General features: G+C 39.3%; 1 protein-coding gene and 1 non-coding gene across 4 annotated transcripts in view; one reads left to right on the forward strand and one right to left on the reverse strand.

The window, feature by feature from the left end:
* Positions 1 to 26,444, forward strand: part of VPS53 (VPS53 subunit of GARP complex) — a 175,625-nt gene that overhangs the window by 75,209 nt on the left and 73,972 nt on the right. For all 3 annotated transcript variants that reach the window (XM_037808182.1, XM_037808181.1, XM_037808183.1), the window contains 5 exons: positions 2,039 to 2,117; positions 4,702 to 4,845; positions 5,314 to 5,456; positions 7,750 to 7,891; positions 25,314 to 25,415. In XM_037808182.1, coding sequence (XP_037664110.1) covers positions 2,039 to 2,117; positions 4,702 to 4,845; positions 5,314 to 5,456; positions 7,750 to 7,891; positions 25,314 to 25,415 — 610 coding nt within the window. The remainder of the gene's footprint in view (positions 1 to 2,038; positions 2,118 to 4,701; positions 4,846 to 5,313; positions 5,457 to 7,749; positions 7,892 to 25,313; positions 25,416 to 26,444) is intronic.
* On the reverse strand, positions 6,486 to 6,624 carry LOC119515051. Its single transcript, XR_005212947.1, has one exon. It is a non-coding gene; the product is annotated as a U4 spliceosomal RNA (small nuclear RNA).

Raw genomic sequence — 26,444 nt, forward strand, 5'->3', positions numbered from 1 at the left:
CCAACATTAATTATTCATCAGGCTTGCAGCCACCTGTAAAGATGTGTGCTTTGCCAGCTAGCGCTGTAAGATGAATGTTGTAGAATAGTCAGTACTGGAGAGGACACCAAAGGTCATCTAGTCCAAACTCTTATCCCTTCCCTCTTACTTCACAGTGAAGAAAACAGAGGCCCGTGCAGGGAAAGTGACTTACTTATGATTCTATGCACCTCAGTTGTGGCACAGCTAAGTTCTAGAATATCTCAAGAGGTGACTTTGCAAATGGATTGAAGAATCTGGTAACAGGGTTCTACAAATCAGGGTCTGCTACTTCACCTTCTCTTTTGTACTCTGGAAGTACCAAGCCCCATCCTAAGTTCTGGTTGTCTTTTTAGCCTCCTCCATTTTAAAGCCAGCAAGAATATGGAATTAGGGAGTGGTGGGTCACAAGTGGGGACGCAGGCAGAGCTGGAACCATCAGGATTGTTGAGATGCTTAGGAGTCCTGAGACCACAGCCACTTGAGTGGCCAGGGATGGGACTTGCCCTAAAGGAGTTGAGCATTTGTCCCCTGTGGCCTAGGAGAGAACAGGTGCTCTTTATGTGCTTCCAAGAAGAGGGCAGGAACAGAGGGGCCCGAGCCACTGGGAGCCCTGTCCTGGAACTGGCACCAAGGGAGTCTTTCTGCCTGGCCCATTATGTGGAGGTCACATGATGCTATGAGACAGAGTTTTACAAAAGCATGTTTTTTCTCTCATATCAGAGTTCACGCTCAAAGAATGTTTCCCCACGTCTGTTGGGCAATTCCCTGATTCTAATCTGAAGGGCTAAGCCATAGCCTTGTCTCAGTCATTTCTGGTCCCCTTGAAAACTTACTCAAGAGGATATAGCTATTAACTGTACACCTACCTGTGAGAATGGTTTAAAAAGTTTTGTAGAGTGGAAAAGTCCCGGAAAGTAGTTGGAATAAGGTATAATGATAACTATGCCACAGGGAGAAAAGAACTGTTTCAGGTCCTGCCTCTCTTTCCATTTTAAAAAATCTCAGCATGTTGCCAGGCTCTGCTTAATAGCCAGAGAAATTGTGGGTTTGAGCTGTTTACTATTTCTAGAAATGTCATAAGGTTAATTCCAAAGTAACAGGGTGGAGACCAAGAAAGAAAGCATGCTATTTTATAATGGTGCTTTCAGCAAAGATAAAGAATTTGCCTCGGGCTCAGCCAGCCAGGCCTCTGAGCCTCCCTGCCCTCCAGTTCTGTGAGGCTGGCTGGGTTCAGGCAGCCCCAGGCACCAGCTCCCGGGAGGAGGGGATCCTTTGCAAGGGGAGCTGACAAGCAGTTTCCTCCCCATATTAGCTGCTTCTCCTTTCTCTTGTTTCATTCAAACCAATAAATATTTCTTGAGCTTCTAGTCTACATGCAAACCACTGTGTTAGGTACCGGCCTCCCCTTTCCTACTGGTTTTCATTGTAACACAATCCTCAGTTTCATAATCTTCTGAATGAATGAAATCTTCATTCAGTGGCCTTCAATCTAAATTAGAATTCATTTTTTTTAATTGGATCTTCTTCTTTTTACTTTAGAAACTCTTTTTGTTGTTGTTCAAGATCCTGACGTTGGCTTCTGGGTTGGGGGAAATAAAGAACCTAAAAAAATATGGAGTCCTCTTCTCATTCTATACTCCAAGGAGTAGAAGAGCAGTTATACCAGTAATCCAAAATGTATTTATATTTGATTTGGACATTATCATATAACAACATCTTCCCACAGCATAACTTATACCTCCCAAACTAAATTTGTAGAGATTAACATTGGCTACTGATGACAGGTGAGGGGTGGCCTAGAAAAATTATCCTGAGAATAAATCAGATGCCTGGATCCTGGTCACAAACCTGCTACTAACTAGTGTGTGACTTCTCTTACCTAGCCATACCCCTCTCCCCTTCATGGATGATCTCTAAAGACTCCCAGCAGTTTTGATACCTATTGATTTGTGCATAATTTCTTGAGGATATTTGAAAAATTATGCCAAGCAATGATGCAGTTTTCTTTTCCTCACAGAGTGAAGGCTGCCCAGACTGAGTTAGGACAGCAAATCCTGGCAGATTTTGAAGAAGCGTTTCCTTCCCAAGGCACCAAGGTATTGTTTTGCATTTTCCCTCCAGTCTTTAGATACCATTGCCATTCTTGCCCAATTCATAGTCACTACAGCTACTGTTCGTTTATCATTCCAAAAGTGTTTGTTGGCAGCTGCAGGTGTGTTTGCTGGAGATTCAGGGTAATGAGATCCTCCTTGATTTTTAAGTATCCTAGAAGCACTGTTGATTCTTCATCTGTTTTCTTCCAGCATCAAAAAGTGAGAATTTGTGTTGATTTAATTTAATGTATGTCAAACCTAGTATCTTGTCTACCCTGTAAATTCCTTTTTTCTTATGGCTGTGTTAAAAAAAAAAACTTCAAGCTGCAATATTTTTTACAACTGTTACATAACTTATTGGTCTCAGTTTGGTGAAAAGACAACTGGGGGAGCATCCACAGGCTTATATAACTGTCAGAGTGACACAGTTAGGAGGCTCATTTTAATGATAGTAGTCCTGTTCTTTGAAATTAATGCCCTCTAGCTATTTTCGGTAGTGTAGTTGTTTGTGTGGTGTCTGTGAAACCCACAGTATTTCACTTGTGAGCTGTTCATTACACATCTCATATAACAAGCTTTCCGTGCTTGGCTGTCATTGTGCTTGGGTAACTGCTTTTAGCTCTGTCTTTCAAATTGTAGCAGATATAAATCTTAATGCTTTGCATATGTCAGGGGAGAGAAGAGCCTTCAGAAGCTTTTTTCTCTCTTATTTGAACTATTTCAAGGAAGAGTAGTTCAAGGCAGAAATGGACCTAAGCACGTGTGCACTTGGTGCTTGGAGATGGGGGAAATATACATTCACTTACTGAGCCAAGGAAAGTTTCCTGAAGCTGCTCTATAATCCAATAACTGGAAATATCTTAATCATTTATCTTTGTGCTCCATAAAAGAAACTTAGGAAGTAGGTGGGAGTGGCTGCCCAAGCTTTTGTAGATCACTTCCTATGGGAAACCGTCTCCTGATCTAATGTCTTCATATGTTTTGGCTGTCTTCTAGCAATCAGATATTTTATTTGTAAGGCACTTTTTTTTGAAGACCTCATATTCCTTATATATTTGACATAACTGTGAGGAATGGATGTTGGAAAGCCGTTATTCCTATTTATTACACAAGGAAACGAAGAATAGAGAAGTAAAAAGGGATTGTAAGGATATTCACAATTAGGTTCTTTTTAGTCGACAGTCTATTAGTCTATCTACTTGCAAGTGTCCTGGGAAGGAAATACTACTTAAAAATCTGCTTTACCATACTCTGCTGCCCCTTTCCAGTTTTAAGAAGTTTTCTGTCAGAACTATGTTGATGAAACCCAGCTTTATTATTTAGAAGAAACTATTCATGACCTACTTTATATCTTTTTCCCATATCCCTCCAGGCAAATGAAATTAAAATGCCTCACGTTCCTCTGGCTCTGTAACTTAATTTTTTAAAAGAGTTTTCTTTTTTCCTTTGTAAAAACTATTGTCTTTTCTTAAAAGAGCTTGTGTCTTTTAAATCATATTTCACAAATGGAAACCAAGATATTAAAAAAAATTATCCAAGGTAACCTAGTAAGTCTTTTAAACGATAAAATCTGAATGCACAGATTTTGGCGTCTGCTAATCCTCTATAATATCAAGCACTTCTGTCCAGGAGCAAGAGTTGAGCAGTTATAGCGGATGATGTCACAGCCACGTGGCATGGAGCAGGTCAGCATTGAGGTCTCAGGCAACTTAGGTAGCATTTATGAAATGCCTGAATTTCAGTTGAGATGAATAGAATTGGACAAAATTGATAAAAATCATAAAGATTTGGAAGAACCTTATGCACCATCTAGTGCAAGTCCATTATTTTTAGATGAGTTTGAGTAACTGCACCTGGGCTACATGACTGTTTAGCCAAGCCAAGGGTAGATTCCAAGTGTCTTTTTACTAGAGCCCAGCCGGCCAACCATGTCCGCTCAGTGATTTACTATGAAGAAAGGTACAGCGAGATGGAATTGCCTGCCATGATAACAAAGGCCTGCTTATCGTGATGTATCAAGATAGCCCCTGATACCCTTCTGTTTTTTACAGGTGAAGGGGCTGATTATCATAATATTTTATCTTCAGCTCCCTGTCTGGTGGTTGATTATCAGTGAAACAAGTCTGGTGGTTTGGAATCTGGTTTTAGGTTTTAAAAGCCACCACATGGTTTGATACAAATACAACAGTTTAAGGACAGGAATCCCAGAGTCAGAATCAGAATGGCGGCACCTGTGAGGTGAGACTGGTGTCACTGACTTCTAATACCCCTCAACAAGGCACTTTCAGTTTTGGTATTCAGAAAGTAAAAGTTCCTGTGATCATTGCTGTCCCTGTTTTCCAAAATGTCTCATTGCTGATTCACAGAGACGCTTTTATATGCTGGCTACTGGGAGACTGGCTTAATAATTTTTTCATCAAGGAACAAGTAACTAAAATATCCATCCACAGTAGAGAGAATGAGTGTCAGGGGAGTGGGAGTAATAATAACAAAAAGAGAGAAACTGAGAAGTAGCAGCTGTCAGAGGCCATGAGATTTAAAAGTTGTTTCTGGCTTTTGAACTGGTGCGTGTCGTTTGTTTTACCAGAGGCCAGGAGGACCCAGCAATGTCCTAAGAGATGCATGTCTGGTTGCTAATATTTTGGACCCCAGAATCAAACAGGAAATCATCAAGAAGTTTATTAAACAGCATCTATCAGAGTATCTAGTACTCTTTCAAGAAAACCAAGATGTAAGTATTTACCAAATGAGATCAGATATTACATTTGAATTTATGGAAAAATGAATGCTCTCAATCCTACTGATTTATACCTTTATTAGTATTACTGTTTTAAAGTGTTGATTTTGAACTGTTAATCCTAAGGGCTGCCTATTTAGTTTGTTGGTTCTTAATCATTTTGGGATTGCTGAGCTATTGGAGAAATTAATGAAAGCTATAGATCTTCTCCCCAGGAAAAAACACCTATGCATAAAACTTGGTATATAGTTTCGGGAAATTATAGACCCATGAAGCCCATTCATGGACCCCAGGTTAAGCACTTCTGGGTCAAAGTAAAATAGATAGCCTGGATTCTTGAAAACGGTGAGAAATAGAAACTTTGGCTATCTTTTCCTTGATTCCATGTTTTTGCTTGTTTCCTTAAAACTGTCAGTACTGCTTCTAAGTACTGGGGTGGTTTTTGTTCTCCATCTTAATAAGGTTGCCTGGCTGGACAAAATCGACAGACGCTATGCCTGGATAAAACGCCAACTTGTAGACTATGAGGAGAAATATGGCCGTATGTTTCCACGTGAGTGGTACATGACCGAGAGAATTGCAGTAGAATTTTGCCATGTCACAAGGTAGGTTTCAACTCTTTACTGTTTCTGGCATTAATTAAATTTTTCACATCAATCCCTAGGTCTTTAGTGGTTCCATTTGATCTTGTGGATTGAGTACAACTTCCTTTTTCTATCCTCATTTCAATTGTAGCCCCACTCTCTGCTCCCCTCTTTGCTCCTGGACTTCCCTTTGGCCTAACCCTTGCCTCAAATAGCCTGCCTTCTCCACCTCACCAGCTCAAGGTGCATTAACCAGATTTGCCTACAATGATCCATCATCCCTACATGGCCTCCTACATCTGTATTACATGTATCAGTGGTCAATGTACATATCCATCATCACTTTGTTTTTCTGACTTGCTAATAGAAAGTCGCTTCAGTTCCATAGGGACAGAAGTAGTATCTACTTTAATGACATAGCAGGTACTCTGGAAATATTTGTTGATTGAATTTCCGACATCTATTATGATATTCTCTAGATAGTTAATACACCTGATGTCTGAATGATCTAAGCCTTTTAAAGACTTTCTGTCATTTATCCTCTTGATAGTACCAATGAGGGTAGTCCAGGGCCAGATACTTCCTTTGTATTGAAGAAGTAAAGCCCAAGAAGGTTAGATCGGTATATCCATGGCAAAGTTAAGGCTAGCACCAACCTTTTTTTAGGTTCAGAATATATATATATATATATATATTTAATATTGAAATTTTAAGATACAGAAAAGCACAGAAATAATGTAACAAGCACACATGTACTCTCATCCAGAATAATCAACTAACATTTTTGCTTTAGGTGTATTTTTTGTATAAAATAAATAGAACATCAAAGATAAAGCTGCAGTCCTCTTTGTTCCTCTCCCCAGTCCAATTCCCCTCCCTCTCTCCTTACCCAGAGCAGTAATTATCCTTCTAATCTATTTCTGTGAACAAAACAGAATGATTGAAAAATATTTTCCTAAGTGCTTTTGTACCATCAGTAAATGAGCCAAACTTTCTTATTCCTTACTTGCTGGATTATGCAAGCAGTTATACAACAACAGTAGAGGTGATTGATTTATTAGTTATATATATTCTTTTTAATAGGGCACAAGTACATCTAAATCCAGAGTAATTTTAAAAAGTTTTCAATTAGCAATAATCGCGCCTCAGATAAACCTCATTGGCTACAATACTGCCACTGCGCAAAGCTGGAGTAATTTAAAAACAAAGCAGTCCCGTATCTAGGCATAACTCAACCACCTCAGCATAATTCATGATGGTTACCTTTCTTAAAGTTATAGAGAATACAGTCAAGTTGCATTCTTTAAATGCATTGTGGGGAAAAAATGTCTTCTTAAGGGATACTGGCTAAGAAACACATTTGCTACCATAGATTTAGATAACCTTTTCGTATTGATTCAAGGTCCATTGTGGTTGTCACCTTCTAAGCTGTGATGAGCAAGGGAAGACTGAATTCCTTGTGCAATTGTTAACTCATTCTCTTTAGCCTGTTATCCATCAGTGTTGCAAACTAACCAAAAAAGGGAAGTCCGCAGGAGACTGGAAACATACTAAAGCCAACAAGCCCCTGCAAGCGTCAGTACCTACTATTGTTGTCTAAGCTAACGGCAGTGTTGCTGCCAAGCTTTTATGTTAGAATTTTGGCCAAAATCCCACAGATACATAATTCTCAAATTAATTCAGAGGCTCTTTGCTTGATTTTGTCATTTATTTGTGTGGGAAGATGATGATAGCTTAGGCTTACTAAGAACTCACATGTCCCCATCCTCTAAGAACTTATATTCTGCAATACAGCACTTCAGTGAGTTGCACATCAGCTTCACAGGCAAGCACCACCTAAACATGTACATGTCACTCTTCACATGGGAATTGTGGCCTCTCATGTATGCGCAGGGTTGTGCTTCTCTGATTGAAGAGATGATTTTTGAGCTCTGTGGAAGGTCTTTCTAATTAAGTAACTGATGACTTGTGAAATTATATAAAGTATGTGCATTTTTATAAAACAGTAAGTGCTTCATGCATATTAACAAATTATTGAAAGTTTTAAAGGTATAAAATAGTAATAACCATGTAAACAAATTAGTGCCCATAATCCTTGGTTTTTTTGACTAGTGGATAATTCCACTTAAAATTTTTATTTAGAATATATGTTGCTGTTCCCCAGGTGTTATACTAAGTTGGTAACAGACCTTGGGATTTGAAATGACCACGTAACATTTTTTTTTCTGATTATAAGCTAAAACCGTTTACTTTGTCTTGTCTTGAATGAATGATCAGTTTGTGTGACAACATTCTTATCTCTTTTGTTTTGAAGGACAGAACTTGCCAAGATCATGCGTACCAGAGCTAAGGAAATTGAGGTGAAATTGCTTCTTTTTGCTATTCAGAGAACAACTAACTTTGAGGGGTTTCTTGCAAAACGCTTTTCTGGCTGCACCCTGACGGATGGAACCCTGGTAAGACCCTCTGGAGGGAGGCAGGCCCATGAAATCCATTGTCAAATGGGTGGGCTTCATGGGATGGTGATTCCATCCAGGGGCTCAAGTGCTTAACAACCCCATTCCAGGAATTTCTCTGAACTAATGTAAAAAGTGATGATGAAGAGTACTCTGTATGGACCTATTGTCTGTCTATTATGTAGTACTTCATGTTTAAAATGTCCTGTCATCATTTTAGCTAAGTACTGGACTCATTTTACTAATCAGTAATTTTGTGAGTAGTCAGGCTTCCCTTATTCCATCACAAATACCTTGTATCTGTATCAGCATCAGCTGTCGAGTTTCATCACAATTAGGATATGCTGCTATCTTAGGATTTGTTTTTTTAAAGTCATTGGCAACCAAACCAATTCAGTGTGTCTCTATAAATCTCAAAACCTGGTATACAGATCTACATGTTAGAAAGATGCTAAAAGTTTAAAAAAAAAAAACAAAAAACAGGTATATGGGTCTGAGGAATGTGCACCTCCGTTGGAAAGGTGGAATATTGATATGGTTGGTTTAAAAACATTTAATTTCTGTGTTGTCAAAGATCAGGTCCAAAGCCTTTCTCATAAAACCTCTTCTTTTTGGAGACTCAGGCTCCCTGCTAATACATCTGTGTGATTTCTTCAGATTTCATATCCATAGGGAAACCAAAGTTTTATGTTTTATAGTAATTTCTGTTTACATCATTATACACACACAGACTTGGAGCTCCTTGAATGCAGGGATCATGACTGATCCATCTCTGTTCCATGATCATGCAAAGAATACACAGTTAGAATGCATGTGTGTAGACAGGGATGAGGGAAGGAAGGAAAAGGACGGGACAGAAAAAGAAATGAAAGGTGAGAGGACCATACCTCTTAAATTCCCTTTAAAACTTTGTTTTTAAAAACTGCCAGTAACAACAGAACAGTGTGATTCAGTAGCAAATTCTGTGGACCATGATTGGGAGAGAAGATTTGAAGGAAGCATGCACCTCTCCTGAGAAGTATGGGGGTGGCTGTAGCATCTACCTCATTTCTTCATGCTGGGTTTCCACTCCACCATCCCCAAGCCCTGCTTCTGGCCTGGTTTCAAGCAGAGATTCATGGAGCACTCAGTTCAGCCCTGCAGAAATCTATTTGGAGATAAGAAGGCTTAAGACCTGACCATAGGCCCCACCTTGGGAGTGGCCCCCTGAGTTCCCATGACCTCTTGCCAGGCAGGGTCAGTAGAGCCTAAGGACAGGCTCTGTAGTCCAGTAATCGGCAATTTACACAGGAAATAGATCCCGATGCAGGATGCTTGAATAATGTTAGTGATGATTGCCTGTCTTAAGTCATTCTCCCCCTTCTTGGCTGGGCCCTTCTTCCTGGTGACTTTGGTTTTACATCTAGGAGACTATAAGATCACAGGAGAACAAATGGCCCTGTTGTAGCTGATGACCAGAGTAGCCTGTAAACTTGAGGCTGTCCCAGGACACATTGGCCCTCTTACCTGCCCAAGGAAAGCACCCAAGGAAAGTGCTAGAGAAACATGAGTAGGGAAGGCCTACAGGCTGCAGGACAAGGAAGCCACATGGAGACAGAATAAAGAAAACTGACAGAGGCTCTACTTAAGTTTGCAAAAGCAGTGCTTTTTTGTAGAAAACAGGTGAAGGAATGGCAAAGTGGCAGTGAGCCAACTGTCAGCCAACTTCTATCCCAGGGAGGACAGGGCTAGAGGTACTGGTTTCTCAGAGCAGGATGGTGCCTCCTTGCCTTAACTCACTCAGCCGGGGCCAAGCTCCTGGACTGCAATCTTTCTCTCTCCTGGCAGTTGTGGTCTCTGTGGTGTTGCACTCAGCCAGGAACACCTGACTTTTTTCACCAATCCTTTCCTTTTTGGCCTTCTGTTTTTGAAGAGCCCAGCCTGGGCTGTGTCAGGAACTCCAACTGGCCTGACTCCTATCTAGCCACTGGGCATCCCACTGGCTGCTCTTTGCCCACGTGCCTCATTTCTACACTGCCTTGCTCCCAGGATGTACTTTTTTGGAAATCTTCTTTTGGCCACTGTTTTGTTTGAAGGTATCAGAATAAATTACAAAATAAATCAAGGTTTATCTTGATACCCTTTAATATATGCCAAATTTCATAGAAAAATCAGTGAATTCCTTGGAAAGTTATCATGGAGCAGGAAAGAAGTCAACCAAGGAGCCAAGTTAACCAGAGACCTTGCCTTGCTGCCCAGTCCCCCAGCTACTTCACTGAATCATTCAGAACCTTTTAAGCCCTGGGTGATTGGTTGACAGTGAAACAACCAAAGATGAGCTTGAGAATGTGTCTAGCTCGCCTGGAAAGACATGCCACAGCTCAACTCCTAACTGATCAGTTTGATGTCTTGTCTTTGCTGCTTTTTGAGAGATGCAACTTTGACATCTGATAGAACTTTAGGCTGTAAGAGCCTTAAGGATAGGACTTTTTATAAAAAAAACAAAACTGAATTAGCCCTAACAAATATAAAGTCCTATGCCATAAGTGTTACTTGAGGATGTAAGCTACCAGTGCTTTTTGCCAGTTGCCTAAACTTCTGACCTTTAAAAATAATCTGCAAATTAAAATGCCTTAAAATTAAAATCAAGTGCCTGGATATGATTTTATTATACCACCTGCATAGTGACTCGATTAGATTCAAGGTGAATAAATTATATTTAGCCTCCTGCTAAAAACAGAGTGGATCAGGTTAGGTTTTTATAACTGGTTCACTGAATTTGGTACGTTTTTTTTGTTTTGTTTTGTTTTGTTTAGTAAAATGAAAGAATTTCCCGTTTCACGTAGCTGGATTTCCCCTCTTGGCCATTGCGTAAGTTACCTTTTTAATAGAACTGTCCTGTGGCTTATTGGGGTCATTTTAATACAAATTTATACTTGCCCAGTTTCAAAAATTACATTATAAATATAGACGCTCTAGGTCTGATTTCAGCCATGCAGTTTAAGCAGAAGAGTATTTGCAAAAGACTTACTACTTTTGAAAGCCCACACAGAGTGTCTCACCCTACACCTCAGTCTTCCAGCAACTTAATACATATTGAGGAGACTATGTAAGAGAGAATTTGAAGTGAGCAGAGAGAAAGAGGGGGAGGGTATCTGCAGTTCTGCCACAGAAGGAGGTCTTAGGTCTTAAACTAGAAATAGTTTTCCCTTGCCCAATGAGTCCCCAAAATGTTTGAAAGTATTTTATACATGCTTTCTTGAAGCTAAAGGACAATAATTCCTCCACTTGAATAACACCATAAGTAGACATTAATTTTTGTTTGTTTCTGAGAAGAAAATAATACATGGCTATAGAGATTTTGGAAATTATGCGCAAGAATGGAGAAGCAGAAAAAATGTCATCCATTTACTCATCAATCAGAGATGAGGATTTTGGTGTGTTCTTTCTATACATTTTTAAAGTGTACAATTCAGTGATTTTTAGTATATTTAGTACCTTCAACCCTATACCTGTTAATGCATACTACCTGTTCTCCCCACCTTCTAGCCCCTGATAGCCACTAATCTACTTTCTGTCTTTATGAATTTGCTTATTCTGGTCATTTCATATAAATGGAATCATACAATACATGGTCATTTGTGACTGGCTTCTTTCACTAAGTGTAATGTTTTTAAGGCTCATCCATGATATAGCATGTTTCTGTACTTCATTCCTTTTTATGCCTAATAATATTCCATTGTGTGCATTCACCACATTTTGTTATGGACATTTAGGTTGTTTCCACTTTTTGGCTATTGTGAGTAATGCTTCTATGAACATTCATGTACAAGTTTTTATGTGAACATGTTTTTTATTCTCTTCTATATATGTAGGAATGGAAGCCTGTATTACTCTTGAAATTTAAAAAAAATTAATAAGAAATGAACAACATAATTAGTTTTCCTTAATAGCCTTTCACTGTAGTATTAAAAGTCTTGAATTTACAGATACCTGTCATGTCAAAAAGACTTCTCTCTTTCATTAAGATTGCTTTGCCTTTTTGACTTGGCAGTGTCACCCTTTTACATTAGGCATCATTGCATTAGCTCTGTGAAATGCACTAAAACAAAGATTCTGAATCCTAATAAACCATCACTGACATCAAGACTCAGTTTGGGGAGAGACCAAGCTGTTGCATTCATAAGAGCCAACGAGGATACAGAAAGCTGTTTAAAACAGAGGCTTTCCTCAACTTAAAAATGATTGTACCTTTTGATCCTATAATTCTTCATCTGTCCTAAGAAAATAATCTCAAATGATGTTCACTGCAGCCTTATTTATAAAATGGAAAAAAATGTCAAGTACCTAGGGTCCAACAAGAAAATATATATATATATATTTGCAGTGACTGGGAAAACATTTAAGATATTACTTATGAAGGAAAATAGGATTCAAAATTGTATTTACACACCATATATAAATATTAACTCAAAATGGATCAAAGACCTTTAAGTAAGAGTTAAAAAACTCTTAGAAAGAAATGTAGGTAAATCTTCATGACCTTGAATTAAGCAACGATTTCTTGGCTATGACACCAAAGGCATAAGCAGCAAAAAAAAAAAAAAAAAAAAGATAAATTGGAAATTAAATACTTTCGTACGTCAAAGGATGTTATCAAGAAAATGAAAGGACAGCCAACAGAATGGGAGAAAATATTTGCAAATAATATATCTTATAAGGGTCTAGTACCTGGAATATACAGAGATACATATATAGATTTGAATAGACAGCTCTCCAAAGAAGTTGTACAAGTACCAATAAACACATGAAAAGATGTTCAACGTTATTAATCATTAGGGAAATGCATTTCAAAATGACAGTAAGATGCCACACACCCACTAGGATGGCTATAATAATAATTTTTAAAAAAATGGAAAAGTGTGGGGAAGATGTGGAGAAATTAGAATCCTCATATATTATTGGTGAGAATATAAAATGATATAGCCACGCTGGAAAACAGTTTGGTGGTTCCTCAAATAGTTAAACAAATCATATTGACCCAGTAATTCCACTCCTAGGGATATATCCAAGAAAACTGAAAACATAATCACACAAAAAGTTGTACATGAATGTTCATAGAAGAATCATTCATAATAGCCAAAAAGCGGAAACAGCCCAAATGTCCATTAAGTAATGAATGGATTAACAAAACATAGTGTTTCCATACAATGGAATATTATTCAGGCTAAAAAAAGAATGAAGTACTGATACTTGCTACACTGTGGATGAACCTTGAAAACATTATGCTTAGTGAAAGAAGCCCAACACAAAAGGCCATAGATTGTATGTTTCCATTTATACAGAATGACCAGAACAGGCAAATTCATAGAGATAGAAAGATTAGTGGTTTCCAGGGGTTTGGTGGAGGGGAGAACAGGGTTCTGTTAACAGGTATGGAGTTTCTTTTGAGGGGGACAGATGTTCTGAAATTGGATAGTGCATATATTAAAAACCACTGGGTTGTATTTTTAAATAGTGAATTTTATGGTATGTGAATTATATCTCAATTTTTAAAATTAAGGGTTCTAGAAAATGCTATATGAGTTTAGTTATAAATATCTTTACTCTTCAAACAAATATCCTCTCTACATTAAAAAACATGCTTGTTAAACCCTCAAATGGAATAAAATATTTTAAAAGAAAGATTTCTCCTTTCTCACCTAGTTCAAATCCCTCTTCCCAGAGGTATCCACTGTTTAAAAGTGTGAGGTATTTTTTTTTTAGACCCTCTTGTAAACATGCATGCACCCAAACATCCAGGTTTTTTGTTTTGTTTACAGAAAATAGAAAATATTGCCCATGTTTCTGGAGAGGATTTTATTCAGGGTTTCTCATGGACCAGTACTTATTCACAAATGTTTTTCAGGCTCTTTCTTTGTGCATGGCACTCACTGCTAGTTCTTGGGGAAAGAGGAAAAAATGAATCAGACAGGTTCTTATGGTCTGGTAGAAGAAAGAGACCTGTACATAACTGTCACAATATGAGATATGAATGTGGCAGTACCAAGAAAGTGGTCCCAATAAAGTGAAACATTGGGTGCATATAGCCCTGTGCTCACAACCTTGACTATCAGCTAGTGCTTCCAGGCCAGCTCTTCAAGAACAAATCAGCGAGTGGGCCTAAGTGGGGTATTCATGGAATGAGAAATGCAGAAGTTGTGGAACTTTCATCTTGTAACTGAAAGCTTTCTTCTCCAGGGAAAGGAAAAAGATGAGTCTTAACTTTCAAAGTTCCTTCTTTGATAATTTGAAGTATTCTGCCAGGACCTGAGAAAGGGAATTGTGCAGGCAGGCCCAGATACGGATATGTTGCTGACTAAAGCCAAGCTCTCTCTTCCCACCAGTAAATTAGACGGCTTGGGTGGCCTGTGGCTCTTACGGTTTTGGAGGTGTTGGGAATCCCATGTGATCTAATCAGTAAGGATTAACTTGCTATATGAGGAATTTTGCCTTCCTGTATGGATTTGTAATCAACTGCCATTATAGTAAAAAGAATGAATTCTTTAAAATTAGAAAGTCATTTATTTTTTGGCAGATTTTGGTTTCATTTAGCAGCCCTGGAGCTCATGGAGTATGTCGTTTGACTTATTTAAAATCTAAACCCAGAGTTGTAATTCTATATGGTATACAACAGCTGCACAGCAGGAAAGAGAAGTGTGATCTGGTTCACTCTGACAACAGTGCTCACACAGAAGGCAGAACTGCTCTAGTGATTGCTCACTGCAAAAGCATTTTCTTTCATCACAGCAAAGTAATCTGAGCAGTAGTGTAGCCCTCTAAACAGCAGGAGTCTATCTGCACACTTCAGGGTTTTTAGGATATAACATTTACTGACAGAACAGTGGTATGTATGTTTTTTTTTTGAGGGCTTCAAGGTAGAAAAAGGAAGAAAGGAGGAGCTCGGGGTGCCTTTGTGATTTGTTAAAATCAGCCCATTGCTTTCATTTCCTGGAGAGATGCCAAAGGGACAAAATAGTAGGGACAGGATCTCATTTGTGGTGGTTAAAAGGATTCTTTTTACAAGATTTTGAGCCCTCTGCTCCCACTTCTTTCCCTACTGGGAGTTGTTTCGTTAAGAGACACACATATTAAGTTGCCCACCTTTTTAAATAATAATAAAAGCTTCCATTTAGGGAGCTTTCTCCCCTGTGCCAGCCATTGTGTCAAGCTGCCTTACATATGTATCTCATGCTGTCTATACATTATCTCCTTCAATCCTCATGACAGCTCTGTGAGGAAGGTTTTAATATCTCTTCACATTGCAGATGAAAGAACTGAGGCTTGGAGAAGTTGATGAAATACACAAGTGGTAAAGTCTGGACTCGTACTCAGGCGTGTCTTCACATAGGGTGATTAGAGGTCTCCTTAAGGAGGTCTCCTGAGGAGGCTCACCACTACCCCAGGGCAGCCCATCTCAGTTGTGGCAACACCAGCTGCATGGGTGCTCAGATGGAAAACTGAGTGATCCTCAACTCCTTTATTTCCTTTACTCATCACATCCACTCTCAGCAAGTCTTCTTGGTGCCCTCTCCTAAATACATCCCAAGTCTGGCCACTTTTCTCTCTTTCTCTCTTCAAAACCACCTTGGTCCAGTCTCCCACCAGCCCTTGCCTGGAACACTACAGCAGCCTCTTGAACTGCTCTTCTTGCTTCCAGATAGTCCATTTGCCCCTTAACAATGGAAAGATAGTTTAAAAATCTAAATTACATTATATGACTCCCTTGTTTAAAACCCCTAATTTCTGCCCAGTTGCAATTCGAACAAAATCTAACATTTATGTGATTGGATTTCTGTTGCCTCTCTTAGCTTGGGCCCTCTGACCTCTGTGATGCAGCCCCACTGTCCTCTTTTTTGTTCCTCATAACTCACCAAGCTCCTTCCAGCCTTTGCACCGGGTCCCCTGCTGAGGATGCTCTTCCCCAGATCTTTGCCTGATTGGCTGAATGAGAAATTCAGCTCTCTGCTCAAATATCACCTCCTCAAGGAGACCTTCTCTAAGCACCCTGTATGAAGAAGCACTTCCCCACCCTCCCCCCATACCATCGCAGTTCCTAAAGCTCATTTTCTTCTTTATTTGTCCTATACAGTGCTATATCCGTAGTGCCTACAGGAGCATCTGGGACACAGTAAATGCTTAGAACATAATTGTTAAAAGAATGGCAAACACATCCCTTTGCTGTCCCCACCCCACTTCGACCCCCTTCACAAATTTAACTCTGAGGTATCTTTCAGTTCTAGCTTAAACATCCCTTTCATAGGGAAGCTTTCTTTGACCCTCTGTTTTTCCTTCATAGCCCTTATTACATATTTGTGTGATTATCTGATTAAAGGCTCTCTCCCCTACCAGACTATAATCTCCAGGGGGGGCAGAAGAGAGTCTGTCTTGCTTACTGCCTTGCTTCTAGTGCCCAGTACTTCCATAGGTTGAGTGGATGAATGGAGGAATGAATTACTTTTCTTGTACTAACTGGGTCCTTACTTAGAATGTGTGTCCTCCAAATGAATGAACATTGAGTTTCCTTAGTGTCCTTGATTCCTACTCAATGATTTCATCAGTATGTTAATGGTAACAGACTATAGAAATAGAGAAGAAACCTTGGAAGTCTCCTGGACCAGTAACATTGAACAGGGAGCCCCCACTTTTGTGGTCTCAAATGTTGCTCTGTTATGCTGCCTACTATGTTTTGACACTTTTTGCCATTGAGTAGACCCAGGAACACCCTAATCCACTATCTGCTTTTTGTCATGATTTTCAGTAACACATTTTTTTTTCTACATTATAAACCATTTATTTTACATTTTTTCAATGTTCACATTAGTGGTAGCATACAGTATTTCTCTTTTTGTGCCCGGCTTATTTCACTCAGCATTATGTCTTCAAAGTTCATCCAAGTTGTCATATGTTTCACGACATTGTTCCTTCTTACTGCTGCATAGTATTCCATCATGTGTATATACCACATTTTATTTAACTACTCATCTGTTGATGGACATTTGGGTTGTATCCATCTCTTGGCAATTGTGAATAATGCTGCTATGAACATTGGCATGCAGATACCTGTTCGTGTCACTGCTTTCAGATCTTCTGGGTATACACCAAGAAGTGCGGTTGCTGAATCGAAGGGTAACTCTATATCTAATTTTCTAAGGAACTGCCAGACTGACTTCCAGAGTGGCTGAACCATTATACAGTCCCACCAACAATGAATAAGAGTTCCAATTTCTCCACATCCTCTCCAGCATTTGTAGTTTCCTGTTTGTTTAATGGAAGCCATTCTAATTGGTGTGAGATGGTATCTCGTTGTGGTCTTAATTTGCATCTCTCTAATAGCTAGTGAAGCTGAACATTTTTTCATGTGTTTCTTGGCCATTTGTATTTCTTCTTCAGAGAACTGTCTTTTCATATCTTTTGCCCATTTTATAAGTGAGCTGTCTGTACTATTGTCATTGAGTAGTAGGATTTCTTTATATATGTAAGATATCTTTTCTTTCAGTATCTTAAATATATCATGCCACTGTCTTCTTGCCTCCATGGTTTCTGCAGAGAAATCTGTACATAGTCTTATCGACTTTCCCTTGTATGTGATGGATCGCTTTTCTCTTGCTGCTTTCAGAGTCCTCTCTTTGTCTTTGACATTGGACAATCTGACCAGTAAGTGTCTTGGAGTAGGTCTATTGGGATCTGTTCTATTTGGGGTACGTTGTACTTCTTGAATCTCTAATTTTCTATCTTTTATAAGAGTTGGGAAATTTTCAGTGAATATGTCTTCTATTACTCTTTCTGCCCCTTTTCCCCTCTCTTCTCCTTCTGGGATACCCATAACATGTATATTTGTGCGTTTCTTGTTGTCACTCAGCTCCCTAAGACCCTGCTCATATTTTTCCATTTTTTTCACCATCTGTTCTTTTGTGTGTATGAATTCGAATGACCTGTCTTCCAGTTCACTGATCCTTTCTTCTGCCTGTTCAAATCTACTGTTGTGTCCCTCCATTGTGTTTTTCATCTCCGCCATTGCGGCCTTCATTCCCATGAGTTCTGCCATTTGTTTTTTTAAGTTTATGAATTCTTCTTTATGGTCATCCAGTGTCTTCTTCATATCCTTCAGCTCTTTTGCTATATCTTCCTTCATTTCATCGAATTTATTTAGCATTAGTTGCCTCCACTTATATGTGTAAGATATCTTTTGTCAGATACATGGTTTCCAAAATTTTTTTCCCATTGTGTTGGCTCCCTCTTCACTTTTTCGACAAATTCCTTTGAGGTACAGAAACTTCTAAGCTTGAGGAGTTCCCATTTATCTATTTTTTTCTTTTGTTGCTTGTGCTTTGGGTGTAAGGTCTAGGAAGTGGCCACCTAATACAAGGTCTTGAAGAGGTTTCCCTGCATTATCTTCTAGGAGTTTTATGGTACTGTCTTTTATATTGAGATCTTTGATCCACTTTAAGTTAATTTTTGTGTAGGGTGTGAGGTAGGGGTCCTCTTTCATTCTTTTGGATATGGATATCCAACTCTCCCAGCTCCATTTGTTGAAAAGACTGTTCTGTCCCAGTTCAGTGGCTTTGGGGTCCTTATCGAAGGCCAGTTGACCATAGATCTGGGGGTCTATCTCCGAATTCTCAATTCGATTTCATTGATCAATATGTGTATCTTTGTGCCAGTACCATGCTGTTTTGACTACTGTGGCTTTATAGTAAGCTTCAAAGTCAGGGAGTGTAACTCCTCCCAGTTCATTTTTCTTTTTTAGAATGTTTTTAGCAATTCGAGGCATCTTCCCTTTCCAGATAAATTTGATAACTAGCTTTTCCAAGTCTGCAAAGTAGGTTGTTGGAATTTTGATTGGAATTGCATTGAATCTGTAGATGAGTTTGGGTAGAATTGACATCTTAATGACATTTAGCCTTCTTATCCATGAACATGGAATATTTTTCCATCTTTTAAACTCCCTTTCTATTTCTTTTAATAGAGTTATGTAGTTTTCTTTGTATAGGTCTTTTACATCTTTGGTTAAGTTTATACCTAGGTACTTGATTTTTTTAGTTGCTATTGAAAATGGTATCTTTTTCTTGAGTGTCTCTTCACTTTGTTCATTTCTAGCATATAGAAACCTTACTGACTTATGTGCATTAATCTTGTATCCTGAATACTTTGCTAAATTTGTTTATGAGCTCTAGAAGCTGTATCATTGATTTCTCATGGTTTTCCAGAGATAAGATCATATCGTCTGCAAATAATGACAGTTTTACTTCTTCCTTTCCAATTTGGGCCTTTTATTTCTTTGTCTTGCCATATTGCCTTGGCTAGCACTTCCAGCACAATGTTGAATAACAGTGGTGACAGCAGACATCCTTGTCTTGTTCCTGATCTTAGAGAGAAGGCTTTCAGTCTCTCACCATTGAGTACTATGCTGGCTGTGGGTTTTTCATATATGCTCTTCATCATATTGAGGAAGTTTCCTTCAGTTCCTACCTTTTGAAGTGTTTTTATCAAAAAGGGATGTTGGATTTTGTCAAATGCTTTTTCACCATCTATAGAGATGATCATTTGATTTTTCTCTTTTGATTTGTTAATGTGTGTAATACATTGATTTTCTTATGTTGAACCATCCTTGCATGCCTGGTATGAACCCCACTTGGTCATGGTGTATGAGTTTTTTAATATGTCTTTTGATTCGATTTGCAGGTATTTTGTTAAGAATTTTTGCATCTGTATTCATTAGGGAGATTGGCCTGTAGTTATCCTTTTTTGTGGCATCTTTGCTTGGTTTTGGTATTAGATTGATGTTAGCTTCATAAAATGTGTTGGGTAGTATTCCATTTTCTTCGATGTTTTGAAAGAGTTTAAGTAAGATTGGTGTCAGTTGTTTCTGGAAAGTTTGGTAGAATTCCCCTGTGAGGCCATCTGGCCCTGGGCATTTATTTGTGGGAAGTTTTTTGATGACTAATTGGATCTCTTTGCTTGTAATTGATTGGTTGAGGTCTTCTGTTTCTTCTCTGGTCAGTCTAGGTTGTTCATATGTTTCCCGGAAATTGTCCATTTCCTCTACATTATCCGTTTTTTTTGGCATACAGTTGTTCATAGTATCCTCTTTTAATTTCTTTGGGTTCCGCAGTAATGTCACCTTTCTCATTCATTATTTTGTTTATATGGGTCTTCTCTCTTTTTGATTTTGTCAGTCTAGCTAGGGCTTGTCAATTTTGATCTCTCAGTGAACCAACTTTTGGTGTTATTTATTCTTTCTGTTGTTTTTTTGTTCTCCATGTCATTTATTTCTGCTTTAATCCTTGTTATTTCTTTTCTTCTACTTGTTTGAGGGTTGGTTTGCTGTTCATTTTCTAGCTTTTCAGTTGCTCCATTAGTTCTTTGATTTTAGCTCTTTCTCCCTTTTTGATATATGCATTTAGTGCTATAAATTTCCCCCTCAGTACTGATTTTGCTGCATTTCATAGGTTTTGATATGTTGTGTTCTCATTTTCATGGATCTCTGTATATTTAGCAATTTCTCTTGCTATTTCTTCTTTAACCCACTGATTGTTTAGGAGTGTGTTGTTTAACCTCCAGGTATTTGTGAATTTTATAAGTCTCTGATGGCTATTGACTTCTAATTGTATTCCATTGTGGTCAGAGAATGTGCTTTGAATAATTTCAATTTTTTGTAAATTTATTGAGGCTTGTTTTATGTCCCAGCATATGATCTATTCTGGAGAAAGTTCCGTGAGCACTAGAAAAGTATGTGTATCCTGGTGATTTGGGATGTAATGTCCTGTATATGTCTGTTAAATCTAATTCATTTATCAGATTGTTTAGGTTTTCAGTTTCCTTATTCTCCTCTGTCTAGTTGATCTATCTGTAGGAGAGAGTGATGTGTTGAAATCTCCCACAGTTATTGTGGAAACATCAATTGCTTCCTTTAGTTTTGCCAGTGTTTGTCTCATGTATTTTGTGGCACCTTGATTGGGTGCATAAACATTTATGATTGTTATTTCTTCTTGTTGAATTGCCCCTTTTGTTAGTATGTAGTGGCCGCCTTTGTCTCTCATAACATCCTTGCATTTAAAGTCTATTTTATCTGAGATTAATATTGCTACTCCTGCTTTCTTTTGGCTGTAGCTTGCATGAAATATTTTTTTCCACCCTTCCACTTTTAATTTCTTTGTGTCTCTGTATGTAAGATGAGTCTCTTGTATGCAACATATTGATGGTTCATATTTTTTGATCCATTCTGCCAATCTATATCTTTTAATTGGGGAGTTTAGTCCATTTACATTCAGCATTATTACTGTGAAGGCATTTCTTGAGTCAGCCATCCTATCCTTTGGTTTATGTTTGTCAGATATATTTTTTCCCTCTCTCTCTTAATGTCCTTTAACATACCCATACTGAATCTGTTTCGTACTGAACCTTTCTCTGTGTCTTTCTCTCCTTTCTTTGTTTCTCTGTCAGTAGGGCTCCCTTTAGTATCTCAAATAGAGCAGGTCTTTTATTAGCAAATTCTCAGCATTTGTTTGTCTGTGAAAAATTTAAGCTCTCCCTCAAATTTGAAGGAGAGCTTTGCTGGATAAAGAATTCTTGGTTGGCAATTTTTCTCTCTCAGTATTTTAAATATGTCATGCCACTGCCTTCTTGCCTCCGTGGTGGCCACTGAGTAGTCACTACTTAGTCTTATGCTGTTTCCTTTGTAAGTGGTGAATTGCTTTTCTCTTGCTGCTTTCAGAACTTGCTGCTTCTCTTCAGTATTTGACAACCTGATCAGAATATGTCTCGGAGTGGGTTTATTTGGATTTATTCTATTTGGAGTTTGTTGGACATTTATGATTTGTGTGTTTATGGTATTTAGAAGATTTGGGAAGCTTTCCCCAACAATTTCTTTGACTACTCTTCCTAGACATTTACCCTTCTCTTCCCCTTCTGGAACTCCAGTGACTCGTATATTTGGGCATTTTATATTATCTATCATATCCCTGAGTTCATTTTGATTTTTTTTATTTTTTCCCCATTCTTTATTTTGTTCTTTCATTTTTCCATTCTGTCATCCTTGAGGTCACTGATTTGCTGTTCAGCTTCCTCTAGTCTTGTAATATGAGTATCCAGAACCTTTTTAATTTGGTCAACAGTTTCTTTTATTTCCATAAGATCATGTATTTTTTTATTTACTCTTATAATTTCTTCTTTATGCTCTTCTAGGGTCTTCTTCATGTCCTTTATATCCTGTACCGTGTTCTCAATGTTTAGCTTTAGTTCTTTAATTAATTGCTCCAAGTACTGTCTCTCCTCTGATCTTTTGATTTGGGTGTTTGGGTTTGGGTTATCCATATCATCTGTTTTTTTCATATGCTTTAAAATTTTCTGTTGTTTTTGGCCTCTTGGCATTTGCTTAACTTGATCGGGTTCTTTTAGGATCTGTAGGCTGATTCAAGCACTTATCTCTAATTTGTCAGATCTACAGCTTAGTGGAGTACACTTTCTCTAACTAACCAGCATGTGGCATCTGTGAGCCACCTATTTCCCTCAAGCCAGTTCTCCCCAACTTTGTCCTTGTGGTGAGTGGGGGTCTGAGTCTTGTGGGGGTCCAATTGGTGCACCAAGTTTGCGTGTGTAGTTGGTGCTGCCCTCCCTGAATGTGGGGCGTGTGTCTGAGTGGTCAGGGAGGGAGGACAGCTTTAATAATCAAATCTCCCAGATATTCCTGGAGATTTAAAGCTGTTGCAAAAGTCTAATCCTTCAGTATAGTCTCACCACAGTTTGTCTCTGCCGGTGACCCACAAGTCCTTGGTCTTGGCGTATGGTCCCTGGGACTTGTGAGTGGGTCCCTCTTCCAAGCCGTGCCCTCCTAGGGTCTCTGCTGAGGGAAGACTGTGCTATGTCACAGGTGAGCACCATCCCCCAAGGGAAGTTCTGGGCCGCAGGGCCATGTGGGGCATTCCCAGCCTGATGAAAGGATGGCTGAATGGGGTGTGTTAATATCCCCCTTTTCACACAGCAACGCCTTCCCAGCTCCGGGACAATTATCTGCAGGTGCACAAACGGCTACTGTCCACGCCAGATATTGTGGCATGTGCGTATGTTGCTGGAAACAATTCCCGTCACACTGGGTTGTTTGAGGCAGCTCTGGGCTGTGGCGCTGGCACCGGGCAAGAGCGTTCCCAGCCTGCTGGGAAGATGGCTGTAAGGGGACGCCCCCCTTTCTTGGGAAGTTATGATGTTTAGCAAATTTTCTTAGCCACCCCCCTTTCTTGGGAAGTTATGATGTTTAGCAAATTTTCTTAGCCACTAGACTTATTGCTTTGTCCCTCAGAGCTATCTTAGCTCTGCTCTTGCCTGGGCCCAAATTGCAAGTCTTTGATGCTTTCTGTAATGGGCTTCTTAGAGTAATTGTTTTAGAAAAAGAGAAAAAGATTTAAAAAAAAAAAAAAAGAAAAAAGGGCCCTCCTTGCAGATCTAATGGGCTATTAAAATGCTATGAGACAAGGAGATTAGGGCCATTAAGGAACAATCAAGAAAGCAGAGAAACCGGCTTTTCAGACAAGGGTCCTCGCACTCTGGATTTGCATATGCGCCTGATTCTGTTTGAGCCCTGCCCTTCTCCATTTTATGTTCACCAGAACTCCAAAAAGTATCTGTTTTTATTTTTTTGATTTTTTGCTGCTTTTGCTAGCCCTGTCTCCTCTCCACCGGGCTGACTATTCCCAGATTCTCCGGTGTCTGGTCTCAGTCTATCTATGTTTGGAGTTTTTGATCAGCAGCCTGAGTTTTCAATCAGAACTGCAATTGTATTTCTCCCTCCTGGTTCCCAGCACCAACGGCTCCTCCTCCCGTGGGACTGAGCCTGGCAGGGAGGGGCACGGGTCCCCTGGCCACAAGAACTTATAGACTTCTCTGATCTCAGCTGTTCCACACATTCGTGAGTGTTGTATGAAGTATGCCCAAAGTCAAATTGCTCTACTGTTTCTCACAAGGGTACCACAATATCATCGTCCTACTGTGATTACTTTGAGCTAATGCAGTAATTACGAGGATTTCTTCATACACTGAGGTTGCATCTTCTACATAGTAGCATCCAGGTGTTTAGACCAAGAATTAAGGGCTGTAAATGAATGTAAACAGAATAGTCTTAACCCCTAAACTAGGTTCAGGTGTGGCTTTGTTTTTTTGTTCTGTTTTGTTTTTGTTTGATTTTGTTCTGTTTTGTTTTGACTTTGGTAGTATCTTCAGCTGGTGTTCTGGCACCTGGCAAAGTCATTCACACTATATAAGCCATCTGCTTTCCCTTTTGGATTAGGGATCGATTTATGTTGCGCCACTGGTGTGTGCTCAGATGTCTCAAATATATTTAGAAACTCCCTCTCCACCTGGCTTCTTTTCTCAGAGTGCCACCTCTTGCCTCTTCCCCTCATTTGCAACATTGGCCTATCCCTGTTATCTTGCATATCCACTTAGTTTCCTTTCTGTAAAACTCCCAGCCCCAAGGCTTAAACAACCTGTCTAGGTCAAATTTCTAAAAAATTCCGAAGACCTGTCTCAGTTCTATAGTTGCTCTGGAATTATCATCACCAGTGCCCCTCACATGTATCCTGTGCTGCTTCTTGCTGCTCACACACTTTATCATGTTTGATCCTTCATGTAGTGTTATGACCGTTTCCTCATTCAGCAGATGAGGCTGCTTGTGACTCAGAGAAGCTAGAAGATTTGGCCAATGAAGCAGAGAGGGTGCTAAAACCACTTCCCCTGCCTCCAGCTTTCCCACTAGCCCATGGCTCCACTCGATATTTCTTAAAGTAGTGGTCATATCCAGGAGCTGGGAAGTAACTTTTCTCAAGGAGATTTTCTTGTGATTGTTGCAGTATAATTAATTTTGAAAGACTATATAATCTAAAACATACCATAATAACTTTGTAGTTTGTTCTTGAATTCAGTCATCTGGCATTTTGATTCATTCATATTTATTGAGCACCTATTAAATGCCAGACACCAGAGATAATACAGGAAATGACAGATATGATCCCTGCCGTCATGGAGTCTAGTGAAGAGAAGACAAATATGGAAGGAGTTGTATTAATAAATGCCTGGGTAGGAGGCATACAGGATCGGATGGGAGCATGTGGCAGGAGCATCTAACCCAAATTGGGCAGGCAGAGAAGGCTTCAGATTTGAGGGCAGAGAGGTAAGTGAGAGTTTTAGCCATATTACTATTGGGGCAAGTGGACAGCAGGGTTTCAGGAAGATAGGAAAGCATTATGAAGGCCCAGGAGTAAGTATGTGGTCCCTGTTGTCTCAGTTCTTGTTTATTAGATCAGACCTCATGACTTAGCTGGTGGGGAGACTTGGAATAAGCAGAAGATCAATGGGCAAGGCTGTTGAATATGTTCAGAAAATACTTACCTTTTTCTTGTCTTCCTAATAGAAAAAACTCGAGTCTCCACCACCATCTACCAATCCCTTCCTGGAAGATGAACCAGCACCAGAGATGGAGGAACTGGCAATGGAAAAAGGAGATTTAGATCAAGTAAGTCCAATTTGCATTACCTCGTGTAACCAACCTAATGTTTATTTCTGAAAGTAGGTCCACTTTCCTAAAATATGATTCTTTGGATATTGACCACAGTCAGAGATTATAGCTTCCGTGGTCTTTATAGAAAGACTCTCTGAAAGTGTGTTTTGAAAACTGAGTGAAAGATCAGTCCTTCTTACCCCACCCGTCTGCTCCTGACCAGCCCAACCACCGAGTTTAGCACCATGCACAAGCTTAATTAGCCCATCCGTGGGGCCAGCAGAATCCTCCTCTCCCCCTCATTCATCATCTCCTGAACTTGTCGGCTTAGCTTCCAGTTGCACTCTAATCTGGTACGGTGATGATGTGAGAGGCCAAAAGCTCCTCAGTAAAGTTAGCAGTGCCATCAGTTAGGAGAGGCCTCCACACGATTGTAAGCTGATCACTTCGGGTCTGGAAGCCGTTGGGGGAGGGTGGGGCTGGAAATATCAAGGCCACCAATAGCATATTTGGAGAGTTACTTTTCAGAGCATACTATCACTTTAATTTCCTTCTGCTTTTTTCTGTCCAACTCTAAAATTTCCTCTCCCTTTATCCTACAGGATTGTGTTTTTGTTTCACTGCCATTTTATAATGAGAGGTTAGAGCAATAAATCAGAACCTTTCCTTTCTGGATTAGTGATCCTTCTTTTCAATTTTCTACACTTTGCTGCTAGAGGATTACTTTATGGTATTGTTTTGCTCCAGACACAGCTGAAAGGCAGGCTGACTGAAAAGATCAACTTTGGGAAACTCGTAGGCATATGCTTTGCAGAGCTAACTCTGCATTCCTAGCACAGTGAGGAAGGTGTACAATCCGGGTAGGTGCCAAGACTGCAGAATTTCTAGGAGCAGTTCTGAAGTGATACAATAAAATGTGTCTGGTCCATTGATTAAATAATTTTTATAACATGGATACCTCACATTTTCACAGTGCTTTATAGTTTAAAAGTCTTTTACATGTCTTATTTCATTTCATCTTCACAATACCTAACTCTCATTTTG

This window comes from Choloepus didactylus, chromosome 18, assembly GCF_015220235.1.
Source record: "Choloepus didactylus isolate mChoDid1 chromosome 18, mChoDid1.pri, whole genome shotgun sequence".
Lineage (NCBI taxonomy): Eukaryota > Metazoa > Chordata > Mammalia > Pilosa > Megalonychidae > Choloepus > Choloepus didactylus.